Below are 17,591 nucleotides of genomic sequence, written 5' to 3'. Positions count from 1 at the left end.
ACCTGTGTATCCTCATCCACTCAGCATGTCTGTACTGGCCCCTGCATATATTCAGTCCCACCTCCAGGCTTTTGTTCACATGGTTGCTGTCTAATAAGCCCTTTCTGTGCAAATCTAGCTTGACTGTCACTTTCCACCCCTTCACACCTCCGTATTCTCCCCTCCCCTTTCTCTTGGAAGCCCTCTTTGACCACTGTGGCATACCCTGACTTCCCACTCCTGAATGTCCATAGTACTTGAGTCTGACCCACACAACTTAGTGCTTGATTATGCAGCGTCATTCAGCAAGCACTTCTTTTTCTTTTCTACCTAAAATGTTTTATTTATTTATTTAAAAATTTTTTATTTTGTTGTTGAGAACATACGTAGCAAAACATATACCAATTCAACCGTTTCTATATGTACCATTCAGTGACATTGATTACGTTCTTAGAGTTGTGTAACCATTCTCACCCTCCTTTTCTGAGTTGTTCCTCCCCCATTAATATAAACTCACTACCTCCTAAGGTTCCTATCTAATCTTTCAAGTTGCTGTTGTCACTTTGATCCCATATAGATAGTTCTTAAGAAAGCATAATGCTTAAGCAGCAGGCATTTCTTGAGGGTTGCTCGTACCAGACCTTGTGGAGGGATTGGATATAGATAGTCAAACACGGTGTCTGTCCTGGAGGAGCTCACAATCTAGTAGAAACCAGGCGTGTAAACAGACAGTGTGCTAAGTATTGTTACTGAGGTGAGCAATGGTGCTGTGGATGCACAGAGGAGGGACACTTAATCCAATGTGGAGGAGGGTGTGGGTGGGCTAGGGAAAGCTTTCAAGAGCAAGAGACATAAAGACGAAATAGAAGTTTGCCAGGGAGACCAGCAGGCATTCTAAACAGAGGGTGTAGCATGTGTTGAGGCAGGAAGATGACAGCATGGAGGAGGGGGACTGGGCAGACTCTAGACAGCTTGGTCAATCTGGCCAGAACCTAGGAGAGCTTTCTTCCCCCTTCTGGTTCTTCTACAGGATCCTGGAGCACAGGGCTGGGTTCAGAGGAGGGCTCGGTTGATTCATTGGCCTTTAGGGGCTCAGGCAACATTAGGACCTGGGTTTTTTAGTCTCTGAAGAAGTGAAGGGGGAAGCTGGCCTGTTTGATGGGGCCTGGGGCTGTCCCACCCCTCCTTGCCCCCGCTTCAGTGTCAGCTCACCTACTGGTTCCCTCCCAGCTACAAGCCAGCCCCCTTCTTCGTCTTGGATGAGATCGATGCTGCCCTGGATAACACCAACATTGGCAAGGTGGGTACAAGGAAAGTGGGGGCCCGGGAGGGAGGCCCCTAGGTTGGGGCTGGGTTTCAGGGAGCAACTCCTGAGTGCACCCTAGCCATTCCTGTTGCCTGCCCTCTGTGCCTGGGAGGCTGGGCCCAGGGTCATCCATGCTGTGGTACTGTCCAGTGGCCTCCTTCTCTCAGCCTCTCTTCTCCCTACGCTCCACCCCCATCTCACCTCCTCTGCCTACTGGTTCTGACTGAAAGACGGGAATGTTAGGGCTTGAGCCCTGCTAAGTACCCAGCGGCCCCTCCCACAGGTGGCAAATTACATCAAGGAGCAGTCGACTTGCAACTTCCAGGCCATCGTCATCTCTCTCAAGGAGGAGTTCTACACCAAGGCTGAGAGCCTCATTGGAGTCTATCCTGAGGTAGGGCAGGCCTGGCTTAGGAGCCAGCCCCACTGCCTGGCTGACTCCCCAGGGTAGGAAGGGAAAACTGCAGTGGAGGGGTAAGGTGGGCGGAGAGTATAGGGAATCAGATCCTGAACTGCCATCTGGGCTTGTTGGAGCCTGGCCCTGGAGGCTTAGCTAGCCCAGTTGGGCAGGGCCGTTACATTTGGGGACAGGTGGAAAGGCCAGGCAGCGGCAACCAGACAGTGGAGAAAAGGAGGTGAGTGTGGAAGTAGGCAGGGATAGAAGGCATATGGGACCAAGCACATCCTCTCACACCCAGAGACACCTCTTGCCTGGGCTTTAGGCAGGTATGTAGGGAGGAGGGTTTGAGGTCCCCGGTCCTGAGGTGGTAGACCCCTCTTAATTCTCTCCTTATATTTTTCTTTTTCTCCCTTCTCCTTCAGCAAGGGGACTGTGTGATCAGCAAAGTCCTGACCTTCGACCTCACCAAGTACCCAGATGCCAACCCTAACCCCAATGAGCAGTAGCAGTAGTTCTGCCCTCCCACCCTGTCTGGATCCCTCAGCTGCCCCTCTCCCAATCTCTGGCTGTTTGGCTCCCCACCTTCCCCTACCTCCTGGCCATGTTTGGTATAGTCATGGGAATTTAGGCACTGCTGTCAGGCATGAAGAAGAACAGAGGTGACGTTAGGTCTGGACCAAAAGTTCCTGAGCTACAGGGAGCATCCTGGCCTCTGGAAGGAGGTGCTGAGCTGAGCTGAACTGAACTGAGCTGAACAGGGCCATCTGTCCACTTCCTGCTTCCTGTCCCCTCGCGCCATCACCCATAATCATGGGCCCCTTGCCCACTGTATGTGTAGGTATATGTGTGTGGGTATATGTGTGTACTCGTGTGTATGTGGGTGTGTTTGCAAACTAATAAAGGTATTGGAGACTTGTTTTATAAGGAGCCTAGGCTGAATTTGATTCCAAGAGAGCTTAGGATGACAGCACGTCAGAGCTACACAAAGGTACTCAGGACCTCATAGGATTCTTAGGCAGTCACCTGAAACTGCCTTCATTCATTCATTCATTCATTCATTTATGTATTCACTCATTCATCAAACACATACTGAACACCCACTATTTGTCAGGCTGTATGCTAGGAATACAGAGCTGAACCAGACGTGATCGCTACCCTCCTAGTAAGGAGATGAAAATGGGCTCATGAATTACTGATTAATAGAATGTCATATGTAAGGGTACTTTGTATTTTAGAAGAGTAAGATCACCTTCAGGCTTCCTAGAGAAGTTTACATTTGAATGGGACCTTGACAAATTAGTAGGATTTGATCAGGCACTAGGAGCAGAGCAAGGGACAGTTACAGGTTCTAGTCCCATTTTTTATCACTTACTAGTTTGACCTTGGGCAAGTCATTTGACCTTTCTGTGCCTCAGTTTCCTCATTTGTAAAATGGGTCTAACAATATTACCTACCTCATAGGATTTAATGATGTCAAGCTCCTCACTGGAGGCCTTATCCGTGCCTGGAGTTCACTAGGTGCTGACTCCTCAGAATACAAACCTTTTCATGCCTGGACCATGAGGACTTCTGATCCTGGTTCTTAGGAACAGTAGGAGCTTCCAAATCTTGGAGTTGCTGAATGCCCTGGTTGCTGGGAAAGTCCCACAGCACTGATGGGGTTTGCCTGATAAGTGAAGGGCCTAAGGAAGCCTATAGCTTCAACCATGTGTAGTAACAGTTCCTGAGCCCCAACATGGGTTGTGAGGAAGTAGGGGAGAGAGAGCCTGTGCCACATCCCAGCATAACATGTTGCGAGGTTCCTTTTGTGAGCTAATCTGGTTAGTTGTTGGGACTTCGCAGAGGCAGCAAAGCCTGGTGCAGTGAGTTCAGCCTTCACTCATTCACATACACTGTCAGACTTTTGGCTTATTCTAGTCTGTATATTTTTGTGTTATAAAAGTTAAATCAATTTTAATGACCCAAGTAATGCATGAATCCAGTCTCCTTTTAAGAAATTAGGTGGTTAAAGATAAAGCTAGCCTCCTTTGACTGCGGCTTCTGATCCTGATCCCTTCCCCCTCCTCGTGTTTAACTGCTGTTATGTTTGTTGTACATCCATCTAGACTTTGTTTTAATACTTTTACATACAGATGTGAATTCATTGAAAATATTGTGCTTGATGAAATGGTATATTGAATTGTTCTGCAGCTTGCTTAATTTTTTGAGACCTATGCATGTTGCTACATGTAGATGTACTTCTTTGTAATTTCTGCATAGATTGCCATCATATGACTGTACCACATTTCACGTACCCATTTCTTTTGTGATGGACATTAACATGTTTTCAGTTTTTGCTAATGCAAAGTACTACATGGAGTATCCTTGTAGATGTGGGAAAGTGTGTGTGAAAGAACATATGTGAAAGTTTTACCTAGGGATGATAGCTGGAAGTGGAATTGCAGAGTCATAGGATTTTTATATTTTTGTTTTTGATGGATACTTCCAAATTGCCCTTCTGTTTACTCAATATTTTTCCTGGGGTTATCCTCAGCCTAGCATTGTTACCTACTTTAGTTTCATCCTAAGCAGTGATATCCATGAAATCACGGGTTTGATGTGCTGATTATGTATTTTTCTACTATATATTAAAATGCATAGTTATTAAAACAAACTAAATTTGTCTGTGTTCAACCAAAAAGTCACATACCACCAGTGCTACATGTACCATACTTTGGGAAATGCTGGATGATACGGAACAGCACAACTTGGGCGTCAGACCTGGTTCAAATCCTAGCTGTAGAAACTTGGGCAAGTTACTTCACCTCTCGGGACCAGTTTCCCCATCTGTAAAAAGAAATAATAAGCACCTGCCTTGCAGTGCAGAGAAAATTAAATGAAATATGTTTAAAGCAATCTAGCTAGTGCCAGGATCGTTACAGGCCTTTAGAGGTAGCAATTGCTATTCTCCCCCACTTTACAGGTGTGGAAATTGAGGGCCAGAAAGGTTAAGTGAGTCAGCAAGAGTGATCCAGTTAGCAGATAATGGCTTGGATTTGAACCCAGGTCCCCGAATTCAGTCTAGTGATTTCTCCACTATGCACGTGGTTGTCAACTTTGGCTGTGTATCAGAAATCCTTGGTGAAGGTTCTTTTTTTCCAAAGCAACATATACATGAAATGAAATAGTACAGAAGGGCTTATAATGAAAAGCAGCAGTCCCTTGCCACACCTCCATATCCAATGGATGTGAGGCTTGTTAAAAAAATTTCTCTGGTCTTGCCCTTGGGAATCTGATTCAGTAGGTGTGGATAATAATCTGGATAACTAATCCCTCCCTGCCTTACAGGGAGTGAGAAGGATTACATATGATGCCTTGGGCTAAGGCCCTGGCACACAGGAACATAGTGCTACAAAGGAGCTTAGAGAACTTAAGTCCTGAGGATCACGGAGGTGAGATGACTTGTTCAGTGGCAAAGCCTAGACTTAAACTCAGATCTCCTTAGTGCTTGCCCAGCACTCTTTCCCAGTGTTCCACACTGCCTCCTACTATCCTCAGGCAATGCCTAGAGCTTGTTGGAGGACTCTAGGTTGACTCCCTTGTACTCAGAACCCTTAGTCTGGGGAGTTGAAGAGTACTCCACAAGAGTATCTATCTACCTTTAATTGGGCACTTCACTCTTTGGCAGTCACAGTGTGGCACACTGAGCAAACTCTTAATCTACCCTTGAGCTTACAGTCTTGTTGGGGAGGCAATTCATAAACAGCAGTAAAGCACACTGATCAACGCAGAAAAAGGGGCATCTAACAGATTGGGGAAAGGCATTTTCTAGTTTAAGGGGTGACACCTGAACTGAGTCTTGAGGGACTGGTAGGAATTGGCCAAGTGAGAAGGAAGTGGAAGAAATTTCCACCTAGTGGGAACAGTATGCAAAAAGGCCTGAAGGTAAACAGCAAAGCAATTCAGAAATACTGAAGCGGATAGTTTGCTGGGGAAAGGGGACTGCAGCAAGAAATGAAGCTGGAGTGGTTGTCGGGAGCCAGATTTGCAGAGGGTCTTGAGTCCCTGGCTAAGGAGTTCAGATTTATCTTTTAGGACAGTGTAGTTCCCAAACCAACTGTACACCAGAAACACATGGGGCATTCTGGGCCTCAACTTCTAAAAATTCGATTTCAGTAAGTCAGGTGGTCTTGAGTGCTTATAAACTTTACTAAGTGACTAAGTTCCAGCCAGGTTTGGGAACTGAAGCTTAAAGGCAGTGGGGGAGGCATGGAAGAATGGTTTTTAGCAGGTGGAGTCCAGATCAGATGTGAATTTGACATACTTCTTTCTGGTCAGCCAGTGTGGAAATGGATCAGTTTAGATGCTCATGCTATATGCAACCATAGTCTCCCTGTTATTCAACTTCTCACACTGTATTTTTTAAGCTCAATGCCTAACACATAACAGGCACCCAATAAATAGTTTTTGAATGTATGAATGAATGCTTTTGCAAGAGAGAATGGAAATGGGGGGATTAGTTGGGAAGCTATTGCAAAAGACCAGGAGGCCTGCTCTAGGGGAAGGGCAGTAGGAATGGATTGGTGGTGATAAGATGTGAGCTGTTAAGGGGAGATGATGAACTGGAGTTGGTAACTGATTGTTGGATATGGAGGGTGACTGAGACGATAGAGTGAGTATCCATTAATATCCAGGATTCCTACCCTATCCAAATCATTCTCCATCTCTGAATTAGAATCTCCTTCCACCCTCCTCAGCAACTGGAATGTCTCCCTTAAGTTAAATAAACATTCTCTGTGTGCTCCCTCCCTACCCCGAACCATTGATTCAGTCACCCAGTTCAGTAAATCTTGGCTAAGCACCTCCTGTGTGCAGTGAGGCTCTTCCAAGCCAGGACTCTGTCTCCCTTATTCCTACCTCAAGAGATTTTTGAGGGCTGTCCCAGGTAAGACTCAAATCCCTTATACAATAACAAAGTTGAGATGTCCAAAATGACAGACCTGTAAGGGAACTTAGAGACTTTGTCCAACCCCTTCCTGAGGCCCTCAGAGGGGCAAGAACTTGCCCAAGGACCCACTGTTAGGACACGGTGGAGCCAGATCTATCCCATTGCAGATCAGGACAGGCAGAGGTGGTCAGGGGGAAGGTGGGAACTAGGTTGAGCCTTGAAGATCAATGTTCTGAACAGGCCAAACAAGATGCTTGCCAATTACATTGCTCCCTTCTGGAAATCCTCATCAAACCTACCATAACCACAGACTCTTTTTAGGGGTTTCTTAAGCATAAGTTGCCAAGCTCTGTAGCATATGGCTTCACAATCCTGGCCATATATGATCAGATTGGGATAGTATCGGACTCAAGGACGGCCAGTCTCTAGGCTGGCCAACAGCCTATTCAATGGACTGGTATAAGAACTCGGCCTCATAGGGATGGCCTGTATAAAATGGCAAATACATGGAACAATCATACCCCCTTTCAGGGAGCCTGAATGTGAGGCATTCAGAGAAAGTGAACAATTACTAGAATTTAGTGAGGCAGAAGTGGGTAGCCAGAAACTCACTGGCACAGCAAAAGCCAATGGAAAGCTGCAGAAACCCTACGTCAGCAGAGGTCATGAGACTTTTTGTATTGTGAGATCGTGGGGCAACAGGGTAGCAGAAGCATGGCAGAAAGGCAAGATGGGCCAGACACAGAAGCTATGAAGCAATAGGAGCCATGATGTAGCAGGAGCTACAAGGGAATAGAAACCATGAGAGACAACCCTGAATCTGTGAGATCCATGAAGCAGCAGAAAGCTTGAATAAACAAGATCCATGAGGCAGCAGAAGCCATGAGACTGCAAGAGCCACAAGATAGCTGGCAACAGGAATCAGAGGCAGCAGCAGTTACAAGGCAAGCAGAAACTCCAACACAGAGAAGCCCTGGATTAATAGAAACCGAAGCTGCAGGAGCCAGGAGATCTAGGAGTTGTGAAGCAGCAAAGGCCATGGGCTAGAGAGGAGAGGAGCAGAAGTTAGTAGCAGTAGGAGTAGTAGAAATAGAGCCAGGAGGTAGTTGAGTCACCATTTTGGGACACACTAGAGAAGGAAGCAACAGATGCCTGCAGCTGAGGGGGTGATAAACCAGGCTCTAGGTCTGCTTTGGATCATGAACCATTTTCAAGTTTCTGTTCTTCTGTGAGGCTGCCTATGTAGCTGTTCTTGTCTTCCTTATTTCCCTGTGAATGCTTTAATAAATCCCCATTACTAACCTGAGTGTGTCTTTGTTCCTTGTAATCTAAAAGAGGTTAGCACTGTGGTGTGCAGTTTAGACGGGTGGAAAGCAGGGCAGAAGATCTTCCAGGTGGGTTTGAAAAAAGAGATGAGAATTCACTCATTCTTTTTCTCATTCCCTCATTGGTACAGGTACTTTTCATTCATTTATTTATTGACTTATTTTTCTCATTCCTTCATCCACCCATTATTCATTCATTCACTTATTCATACACTAACTCATAACTCATTCATTTATTCACTTATTCAATCATTAATATATATTAGTATGTATACTAATATATATTTACTCAATTTTTGCTCATTCCTTTACCCACTCGTATCATTTTTCCATCCATTCGTTCAGTAAGCATATATTGAGTTCCAGCTGTATGCCAGGCACTGTGCTAGGTTCTGGGGATAAAAGGGATGATAAAGCATACTCCCCACCATCCAGGAGTTCACAATCTAATTGAGGACTCATAAGTACGATAAGTGCATTAAGTGTGATATAACAAAAGTCTGAGTGAGACAGAGAGAGCATATAGGAAGCATCGGATGGTTCTCCCTGGGGTAGGGAGGGGTGGGGGATTAGTCAGGAGAGCCTTTATAGAGGAGGGGGTACCTGAACTGAGTGTTGAAAGAGTTGATGTTTACCACGTGGAAAGGGAGGAAAGAATATTCCAAGCAGAGGAGGTCCCTAAGCAAAGTTATATGAAGAGTGAGAAAGTGCATGGATTTTGGGTGGCCTGAGCATTGTCTCATGAGGTGGAAGAAATGGTGGAAGCCAGGCGATCAAGTTTCACTTTGACCCTATGGGCAATGGGAAGCCATAGAAGGATTTGAAGCAGGGGAGTGACAGAATCAGACTGATATTTTAGAAAGAGCACTCTGGCAGCTGGTGTGAAAGATGGTTGGGGAAAGATGAGGGAGAAACACTGACCTAAGTAATGAGCTTGAGAAAAGTACACGTAAGTAACATAATTATGGCAGGAATAAAGACTTATGGGAGCCCCTGAGGAGAGAGAGAGAAGTTCTATCAGGGGACTAAGGAAGACTTTGGAGGAGGTGGAATTTGAGCTGAGCCTTGAAGAATAGGGAGGATTCCAACTGATTGAGATGAGGAGGAAGGGCATTCCAGGCCTAGGAAACAAAAAAGCAAGGAAGTGGGAGTAAATATGGCATGTTTAGGTTAACAAACATTCCAGTTTGGCTGGAGCAGCAGCTGCATTTAAGGGAGAGGCAGGAGGGAAAGAGTTCAAGGTTTCTCAAACTTTTTTATATTCTGCTGCAGTAGGTCTGGAGGGACAAGGGAATTTTGGAGGAAGAGCATGGGGGCAGGAATGTCCTTTTTTTAGTGCTTTTAAAAATTTATTTCTTAAATACATGTTCATTTAAAAATAGAAATAATGCATGTACATTGTTTAGAAAACTCAAATTAGTACAGAAGGGTTTACGTAAAACAAGTCTACTGTCCCACATATTCCCACCCCTGCTCTCACTTCTAGCAATCACTTTTAGTTGTTTCTTCTGATCATTTCCGTATCTAAATAATATGCTATGTGGCCATTTTTAATCAATTTCAGACATTACCCAATGATGTTATGACAGATGAGGATTTAGCTCACTTACACCATGTTCAACTCCTTCCTTCCTGCTTCTAATATAGTTGTATTTTAGCTTCTTTATTGGTTATCTTTCTGAATTTAAGTAACACTTTTATTTCTTGTTTCATGAATTAGAAACAATATTTCTGGACCAGAACTCTGTTAGATGAGAATATCTTTTCTTCAGCCTTCTTCCCCACTGTCAACTTCCCAACTTCTGTCATCTGGTCTTTTATATTGTCAAAGTTGATAACTGTGTTCTGTAATCATGATTAAGTTTTTTGTGCTTTGTCTATAGTTTGATTATAAAAGTTAAAATGCAATGAACAGTTATTATATTAATATGATTATGTAAATATTGATCATTACATTGCTGAGTAATGTACTTTTTCCTGAAGCACCTTTATGTTTTTCCGGAAGTTTCGAATTCTTTTTTCTTTTACTATTTTACTTTATCGTATATTCAATTTTTTTCTTCCAAAATCTTCATTTCATTAGGTATTCTGTCAAATCCCTGACTTTTTTTCTCCAGGAGACCTTCTTCCTGGGGCCCTCCATCCCCTTTCTCCAATCTGGACTAGTTGTTCTCTAGGTCTGGTGCATGGCTGTCATCTTGGGACTTCTCTTCACTGATTTCCTTTGCTATATCCATTATTTCCTGGATCCCAGGGTTTTTGTTTTGCTTGTTTGTTTTTCCTATTGTTTTGATGGAGTACATCCTCAAATAACTTTCTCAGAAAGGATGTGTAAGAGATAAAATTCCTGAGTCTTTGCATATCTGAACATGACTTTATTCCATCTTCACATTTGAGTATAGAATTTGAGATTTAACATCATCCTCCTACAGAACTTTGAAGGCATTTCTCCATTTTCTTCTAGCATCCAATTTTTGGTTATTAGATGCTAATCAGATATATGGTTTCTGAAGATATTCTCCCAATTGGTAGCTTGTCTTTTCACTCTTTTGGTAAAGTCTTTTGATGAACAAAGATTTTTAATTTTTATGAGGTCCCGTTATATTTATTTTGTTTTTTGCCATTTGTGCTTTTGTTATTATATTAGATAATCCATTGTTAAAAGCTAGGCCCGACAGCATTGCCCCTACATTTTCTTCTAAGAATTTTATGGTTTTAGTTTGCACATGTGGGTTCTTAATCCATTTTGAATTTGTTTTTGTGTATTGTGTAAGGCACGAATCCTGTTTCATTTTTCTGCATGTGGAAATCCAAGTTTCCCAACACCATTTATTGAAGAGACTCTTCTTTCTCCATTGAGTGGACTTAGCACACTTGTCAAAAATCAGTTGACCATAGAAGTGTGGGTTTATTTCTGGACTCTTAATTCTATTCCACTGGTCTATATGTCTATTGTTATACCAGTACCAGGCTGTTTTGATTACTGTAGCTGTATAATATGTTTTCAAATCAGGAAGTTTTGAGTCCTCCTCCTTTTTTCTTCTCTTTCAACATTGCTTTAGCTATTAGGGGCCTCTTGCCATTCCATATAAAGTTGAGGATTGGTTTTTACATTTCTGTAAAGAAGGCTGTTGAAATTTTGATCAGGCTTGCATTGAATCTATAGATTGCTTTGGGTAGTACTGACATCTTAACAATATTAAGTCTTCCAATGCATGAACATGGAACATCTTTCCATTTATCTAAATCTTCTTTACTCTCTTTCAGCAGTGCTTTATAATTTTCATTGTATGTCTTTCACATCCCTGATTAAATTCATTCCTAGGTATTTTATTCTCTTAGATGCTATTGTAAATGGAATCTTTTCCCTAATTTCCCTTTCAGCTTTCTCATTGCTGGTGTATGGAAACCCAACTGATTTTTGTTTGTTGACTTTGTACCCTGCAACTTTGCTGAATTTCTCTGTTAGCTCTAGAAGTTTTCTTGTGGACTCTTTGGGATTCTCTGTTTATAGGATCATGTCATCTGCAAATAGAGATAATTTTCCTTCTTTTTTATCCAATCTAGATACCTTTTATTTATTTTTCTTGTCTTATTGCTCTGGCTAGGACTTCTAATACAATATTTAATAGAAGTGGTGAGAGTGGGCACTCTAGTTCCTGATTTCAAGGGAAAAGCTTTCAGTCTTTCTCCATTAAGTATAATGTTGGCTGCTGGCTTTTCATATATGCCCTGAATCATATTGAGGAATTTCCCTTCTATTCCAGTCTTCTTTAGGGGTTTCATCAAGAAATTGTATTGGATTTTATCAAATGCTTTTTCTGCATCCATAGAGATGATCATGTGGTTCTTTTCCTTTGCTTTATTGATGTGGTGTATACATTGGTTGATTTTCTAAGGTTGAACTATCCCTGCATTCCTGGAGTAAATCCCACTTAGTCATGGTGTATGACTCTTTTAATATGTTGTTGGATTCTGTTCACTAGTATTTTGTTGAGGATTTGTGCATCTGTATTCATAAGATATACTGACCTACAGTTTTCTTGTGGTGTCTTTTTCTTGTTTGGGTATCAGGGTTAAGTTTGCTTCATAGAATGAATTAAGGAGGTGTTATGGATTGAATTGTGTCCCCCCAAAATATGTGTCAACTTGGCTAGGCTATGATTCCCAGTATTGTGCGATTGTCAACCATTTTGTGATCTGATGTAATTTTCCTATGTGGTATGAATCCTAATCTCTGCTTGTGGTTAATGAGGCAAGATTAGGTTATGTTAAAGAGGATTAGGGTGGGATGGGATGCAACACCCTTGCTCAGGTCACAGCCCTGATACAATATAAGGGGAGTTTTCCTCGGGTATGGCCTGCATCATCTTTTATCTTATAAGAGATAAAAGGACAGAGAAGCAAGCAGAGAGAAAGGAATCTCATACCACAAGGAAAGAAGAACCGGAAGCAGAGTGTGTCCTTTGGACCTGAGGTCCCCATGCTGAGAAGCATCTAGACCAGGGAAAGATAGATGACAAGGACCTTCCCCCAGAGCCAACAGAGAGAGAAGGACTTCCCCTAGAGCTCGTGCCCTGAATTGAGACTTCTAGCCTCCTAAACTGTGAGAGAATAAAATTCTCTTTGTTAAAGACATCCACTTGTGGTATTTCTGTTATAGCAGCACTAGATAACTAAGACAAGAGTATTCCTTCCTTCTCTATCTCTGAAAGATTTTAAACAGGACTGGTGTCAATTCTTCTCTAAATGTTTGGTAGAATGACTTTTTTTGTTGGGAGGTTTTTAATCACTGATTCAATCTCTTCATTTGTTATGGGTCTGTTCAGACTTTACTATTACCTCTTGAATCAGTTTGGGTAGTGTAAAAATTGCGTGGTAGGGGCATTGTCTGACCTCCTCATCTAACTTCACGAGGGAGAGGAGAAAGAATCAAGATCAACAGCCAAAGGCTGATTCTTATTAGGTGGAGGTCAAACATACTTCCACCCTCCAACCTTTTTACCAATTCTGACACAAACTATCCCTCCCACAACACTCTCTACTTCTCTGCTGGGTTTGATAATTCTTTGCAATGGCCACACAGAACTAACAGACCATACTAACAGCTATGGGGTTTATTAGGGAAGTAACAGGTTACAACTCAGGACACGATCAGGAAGCATGTAGGCAAAGTCTTCTTTCTTCAGTGCAGGACAGCTCTCTCAGCTCCTTTCAGCCGTGCAGGGCTCCTCTTGGCCCCCTGAGGACAGGTTCCCCTTGGCCCCCTCAGGACAGGCTCCTCATGGCCCCCTCAGGACAAGCTTCCTCTCTCGGCCCTTGACCCCACTCTGGCCTGGCCTCTGCCCTGCTGGGACAAATGTTACAAAGCTCTTTAGCTCTGCCAATAAGTGCCTGGAGGCACCCTACTCTGCCAGGAAGCCTCCTGCCTGAAAGCTCTCAGCTCTCTTGCTCCGTGGGTCAGCACGCCCACTGTAGTTGCCTTGCTCCATGGGTCAGGAAGCCCACCATGCCATTTCATGCTTGTCTCCTGGTTCTGCTGCCATCATTTCTCTGCCACTGCTCCTCGCTGTCTCATGCTGTCTCTGGTGTTACAGTCTCTGTCTGTCTCCTGGGTTTAGGAGGTTCTCAGCATAGGGACCCTGGGTCCAAGGGACACACTCCACTCCTGGCTCTTTTTTCTTGATGGTAGTGAGGCCCCACTCCTGCTTCTGGGAGTGGCTCCCATTAAGCCTACTAGGATGGCAAAACTGAACAATCCCCTTGTTAGGGTTTCATACACCTTATTTGCATGGTCCCACCCCTGCAAAGGGTCTATGCACTTTATTTGCATTGTTAGCAAGATGTCCAGTCCCCTTGGTGGGCCATAAGCACCTTATTTGCATAGTCCCACTAAATCATTTTATGAGAGTCACAAGACCATGCATGGCTAAAAGGGCCATATTAAGTAATTCACTGTACCACAGATAGGTTGTGTGCTTCTAAGAACTTGTCCATTTCATCTAGGTTACCCAGTTTGTTGCCATACAGTTGTTCATAATATTCTGTAATAATTCTCTTTATTTCTATTGGGTCAGTTGTAATCTCTCCTCTTTCATTTCTTATTTTGATTACTTGTATCTTTTTTTTTTTTTGTCTGTCTAGCTAAAGGTTTGTCAATTTTATTGATCTTTCCAAAGAACCAACTTCTGGTTTTGTTGATTCTATTGTTTTTCTGTTTTTGATTTTATTTATTTCTACTCTGATCTTTGTTTTTTTTTAAGGTTCTTTGTTTATTAAATAGTATCTTATTAATTCAAGGTAGACTTTGATAAATTAAGGATGCATATTGTAATATCTAGAGTAACCACTAAAAAATACAAAGGTAAAAACCAAACAGAGAAGTTAAAAAAGAATACAATATAATACAGTTAATCCAAAGAAAGCTGAAAATGACAAAGGAAAAAAGAGTGGGTGGGAAAAATAGAAAGATAATAGATTTAAATCCCATGGTTAAGAGCTCGGCTGCTAACCAAAAGGTCAGTGGTTAGAATCCACCAGCCACTCCTTGGAAACCCCATGGGGCAGTTCTAGTCTGTCCTATAAGGTTACTATGAGTAGGAATTGACTTGACAGCAGCCGGTTTGGGTTTCATACAGATAGTTCTACTCTGATCTTTGTTATTTCCTTTTTTCTGGTAGGTTTAGACTTAGTTTGCTCTTCTCTTTCTAGTTCCTCAAGTTGTAGAGTTGGGCTGTTGATTTGAGATCTTTCTTCTTTTTGCATATAGACATTCATTGGTATAGGTTTTCCTCTGAGTACTGTCTTTGCTGCATCCCATAAGTTTTGGTGTGTTGTGCTTTCATTTTCCTTTGACTCTAAGAAATTTGTGATTTTTATTTTGATTTCTTAACCTGTTGGTAATTTAATAGAGTGTTGTTTAATTTCCATATGTTTGTGTATTTTCCAGGTCTTGTTTTTTTCTTTCCTATTATTGATTTCTAGCTTCACTCCATTATGGTCAGAGAAAATACTTTGTATTATTTCAATATTTTTAAACTTATTGAGACTTGATTTGTGACCTAACGTGGTCTATCCTCGAGAATGATCCGTTTGCACTGGAGTAGAGTATATTGTGCTGTTGTTGGGTGGAGTGTTTGATATATGTCTGTTAACTCTAGTTGGTTTATAGTGTCATTCAGGTCTTCTGTTTCCTTGTTGATCTTCTTTCTAGATGTTCTGTACAATATTGAAAGTGGTGTATTGAAGTATCTAACTATTATCGTAGTGCTATCTATTTCTCCCTTCAGTTCTATCAGTGTTTATATATTTAGGTGTTCTGATGTTGGGTGCATATATATTTATTATTTTTATATCTTCTTAATGAAATGACCCTTGTTATGGATTGAATTATGTCCCCCAAAAATGTGTGTCAACTTGGCTAGGCCATGATTACCAGTATTGTGTGATTGTCCACCATTTTGTCACCTGATATGATTTTCCTTTATGATGTTAATGAGGTGGGATTAGCAGCAGTTATGTTAATGAGGCAAGACTCAATCTACAAATTAGGTTGTGTCTTAAGTTAATCTCTTTTGAGATGTAAAAGAGAGAAGCGAGCACAGAGATATGGGGACCTCATATCATCAAGAAAGTAGTGCCAGGAGAACAGCGAGACCTTTGGACCTGGGGTCCCTGCACTGAAAAGCTCCTAGTCCAGGGGAAGATTGATGACAAGGACCTTCCTCCAGAGCCGACGAAGAGAGAAAGACTTTCCCTGGAGCTGATGTGCTGAATTTGGACTTGTAGCCAACTAGACTGTGAGAGAATAAACTCCTGTTTGTTAAAGCCATCCACTTGTGGTATTTCTGTTATAGCAGCACTAGATAACTAAGACAACCCTTTTGTCAGTATATAACATCCATCTTTATTTCTTCTAACAGATTTTGTCTTTAAAGTCTAATTTTTTTGATATTAAGGTTGCCACCCCAGCTCACTTTTGATTATTATTTGCATGGAATATTTTTACCCATCCTTTCAATGTATTTGTGCCCTTGGGTCTAAAGTATATCTCTTGTAAACAGCATTTAAATTTTCATCATTTTTTAAAAAATGCATTCTGCCACTCTCTGTTTTTTGATTGGAGCATTTAGTCCATTTGCATTCACTATAATTATCAATAAGAAGTGGCTTACTTCTGCCATTTTGATATTTGGTTTTTGTGTGTCTTAAGACTTTCTTTGTTTTTCTTTACAACTGCTTTATTTTTTATTTTGTTGGTTTATTGTAGGGAACAATTTTGATTTCTTTCTCCTTTCCTTTTGTGTATGTTTTTATAGATATTCTCTTAGGGTTACTGTGAGTATTTAACATGTAAACATTTGTATTTGTAACATTCTGGGATAAATTGAGAACCCTGGTAGTGCAGTGGTTAAGCACTAGGCTGCTAACAGAAAGGTCAGCGTTTTGAACCCACCAGCTGCTCCACAGGAGAAAGATGTGGCAGTTTGCTTCCATAAAGATTACAGTCTTGGAAACCCTATGGGGCAGTTTTACTCTGTCCTATAGGGTTGCTATGGGTCAAATCGACTTGACGGCAATGAGCTTGGTTACGGTAAGTTGATACCAGCTTAACTCCAGTAACATACAAGAAACTCTATACCTATACTATTCCCCCCTCCATTTTATTATTGTTGTCACTAATTACGTCTTTTTATTTCATGTGTCCTGTAACATAATTTTATCCTCGCCTTTTATACATTTGTTATTAAAAAGCTTGAAGGAGAAAACAATTAGAATTATCAAGCGTGAATACCTTAATACTAGCCCTTATAGTTGTCCATGCAATTCCCTTTATTAAGGCTCTTTCTTTTTATGTATGGCTTTGAATTATTTTCAAGTGTCTTTTCCCTTCCATCTGCAGAACTGCCATTAGTTTTTTTTTGTTTTGTTTTGTTTTTAATGGCTGGACGGGTGGATATGCACTCTCTCAGCTTAGTTGTGTGGGAATGTTTTAATTTCACCCTCATTCTTTTTTTTTTATTATTGTAGTTTAAGTGAATGTTTACATTTCAAGTTAGTCTCTTATACAAAAATTTATACATCCATTGTTATGAGACCCTAATTGCTCTCCCTATACTGTGACAGCACACTCCTCCTTTCCACCCCTGATTCCCCAAGTCCATTCAACCAGCTCCTAACCCTCTCTGCCTTGTCATCTCACCTCCAGACAGAAGCTGCCCATTTAGTCTCATGTATCTACTTGAGCTAAGAAGCACACTCTTCACGAGTATCATTTTATGTCCCACAGTCCAGTCCAATCTTGGTCTGAAGAATTGGTCTCAGAAATTGTTTTAGTTCTGGGCTGATAGAGAATCCAGAGGCCATGCTTTCTGGGGTTTCTCCAGTCTCGGTCAGACCATTAAGTCTGGTCTTTTTACTAGAATTTGAGTTCTGCACCTCACCTTTTTCCTGCTCCATCAGGGACTCTCTGTTGTGTTCCCTGTCAGGGCGGTCATTGGTGGTAGCCGAGCACCATCTAGTTCTTCTGGTCTCAGGCTGATGAAGTCTCTGGCTTATGTGGCCCTTTCTGTCTCTTGGGCTAATACTTTCCTTGTGTCTTTGGTGTTCTTCATTCTCCTTTACTACAGGTGGTTGGGACCACTTGATGCATCT

General features: G+C 42.0%; 1 protein-coding gene across 1 annotated transcript in view; it reads left to right on the top strand.

Moving 5' to 3' along the window:
* Positions 1-4,847, top strand: part of SMC1A (structural maintenance of chromosomes 1A) — a 46,867-nt gene extending 42,020 nt beyond the window's left edge. The window contains exons 23-25 of the mRNA XM_004389118.2: positions 1,210-1,279; positions 1,569-1,679; positions 2,108-4,847. Of these exons, the coding sequence (XP_004389175.1) occupies positions 1,210-1,279; positions 1,569-1,679; positions 2,108-2,191 (265 nt within the window). The 3' untranslated portion in view covers positions 2,192-4,847. The remainder of the gene's footprint in view (positions 1-1,209; positions 1,280-1,568; positions 1,680-2,107) is intronic.
* The last annotated feature ends 12,744 nt before the right edge of the window (positions 4,848-17,591 follow it).

Source organism: Trichechus manatus, unplaced genomic scaffold (assembly GCF_000243295.1).
Source record: "Trichechus manatus latirostris isolate Lorelei unplaced genomic scaffold, TriManLat1.0 scaffold00233, whole genome shotgun sequence".
NCBI classification, from domain to species: Eukaryota; Metazoa; Chordata; class Mammalia; order Sirenia; family Trichechidae; genus Trichechus; species Trichechus manatus.
Note: the sequence above shows the minus strand (reverse complement) of the source record. Positions and strands in the feature narration are given on the sequence as shown.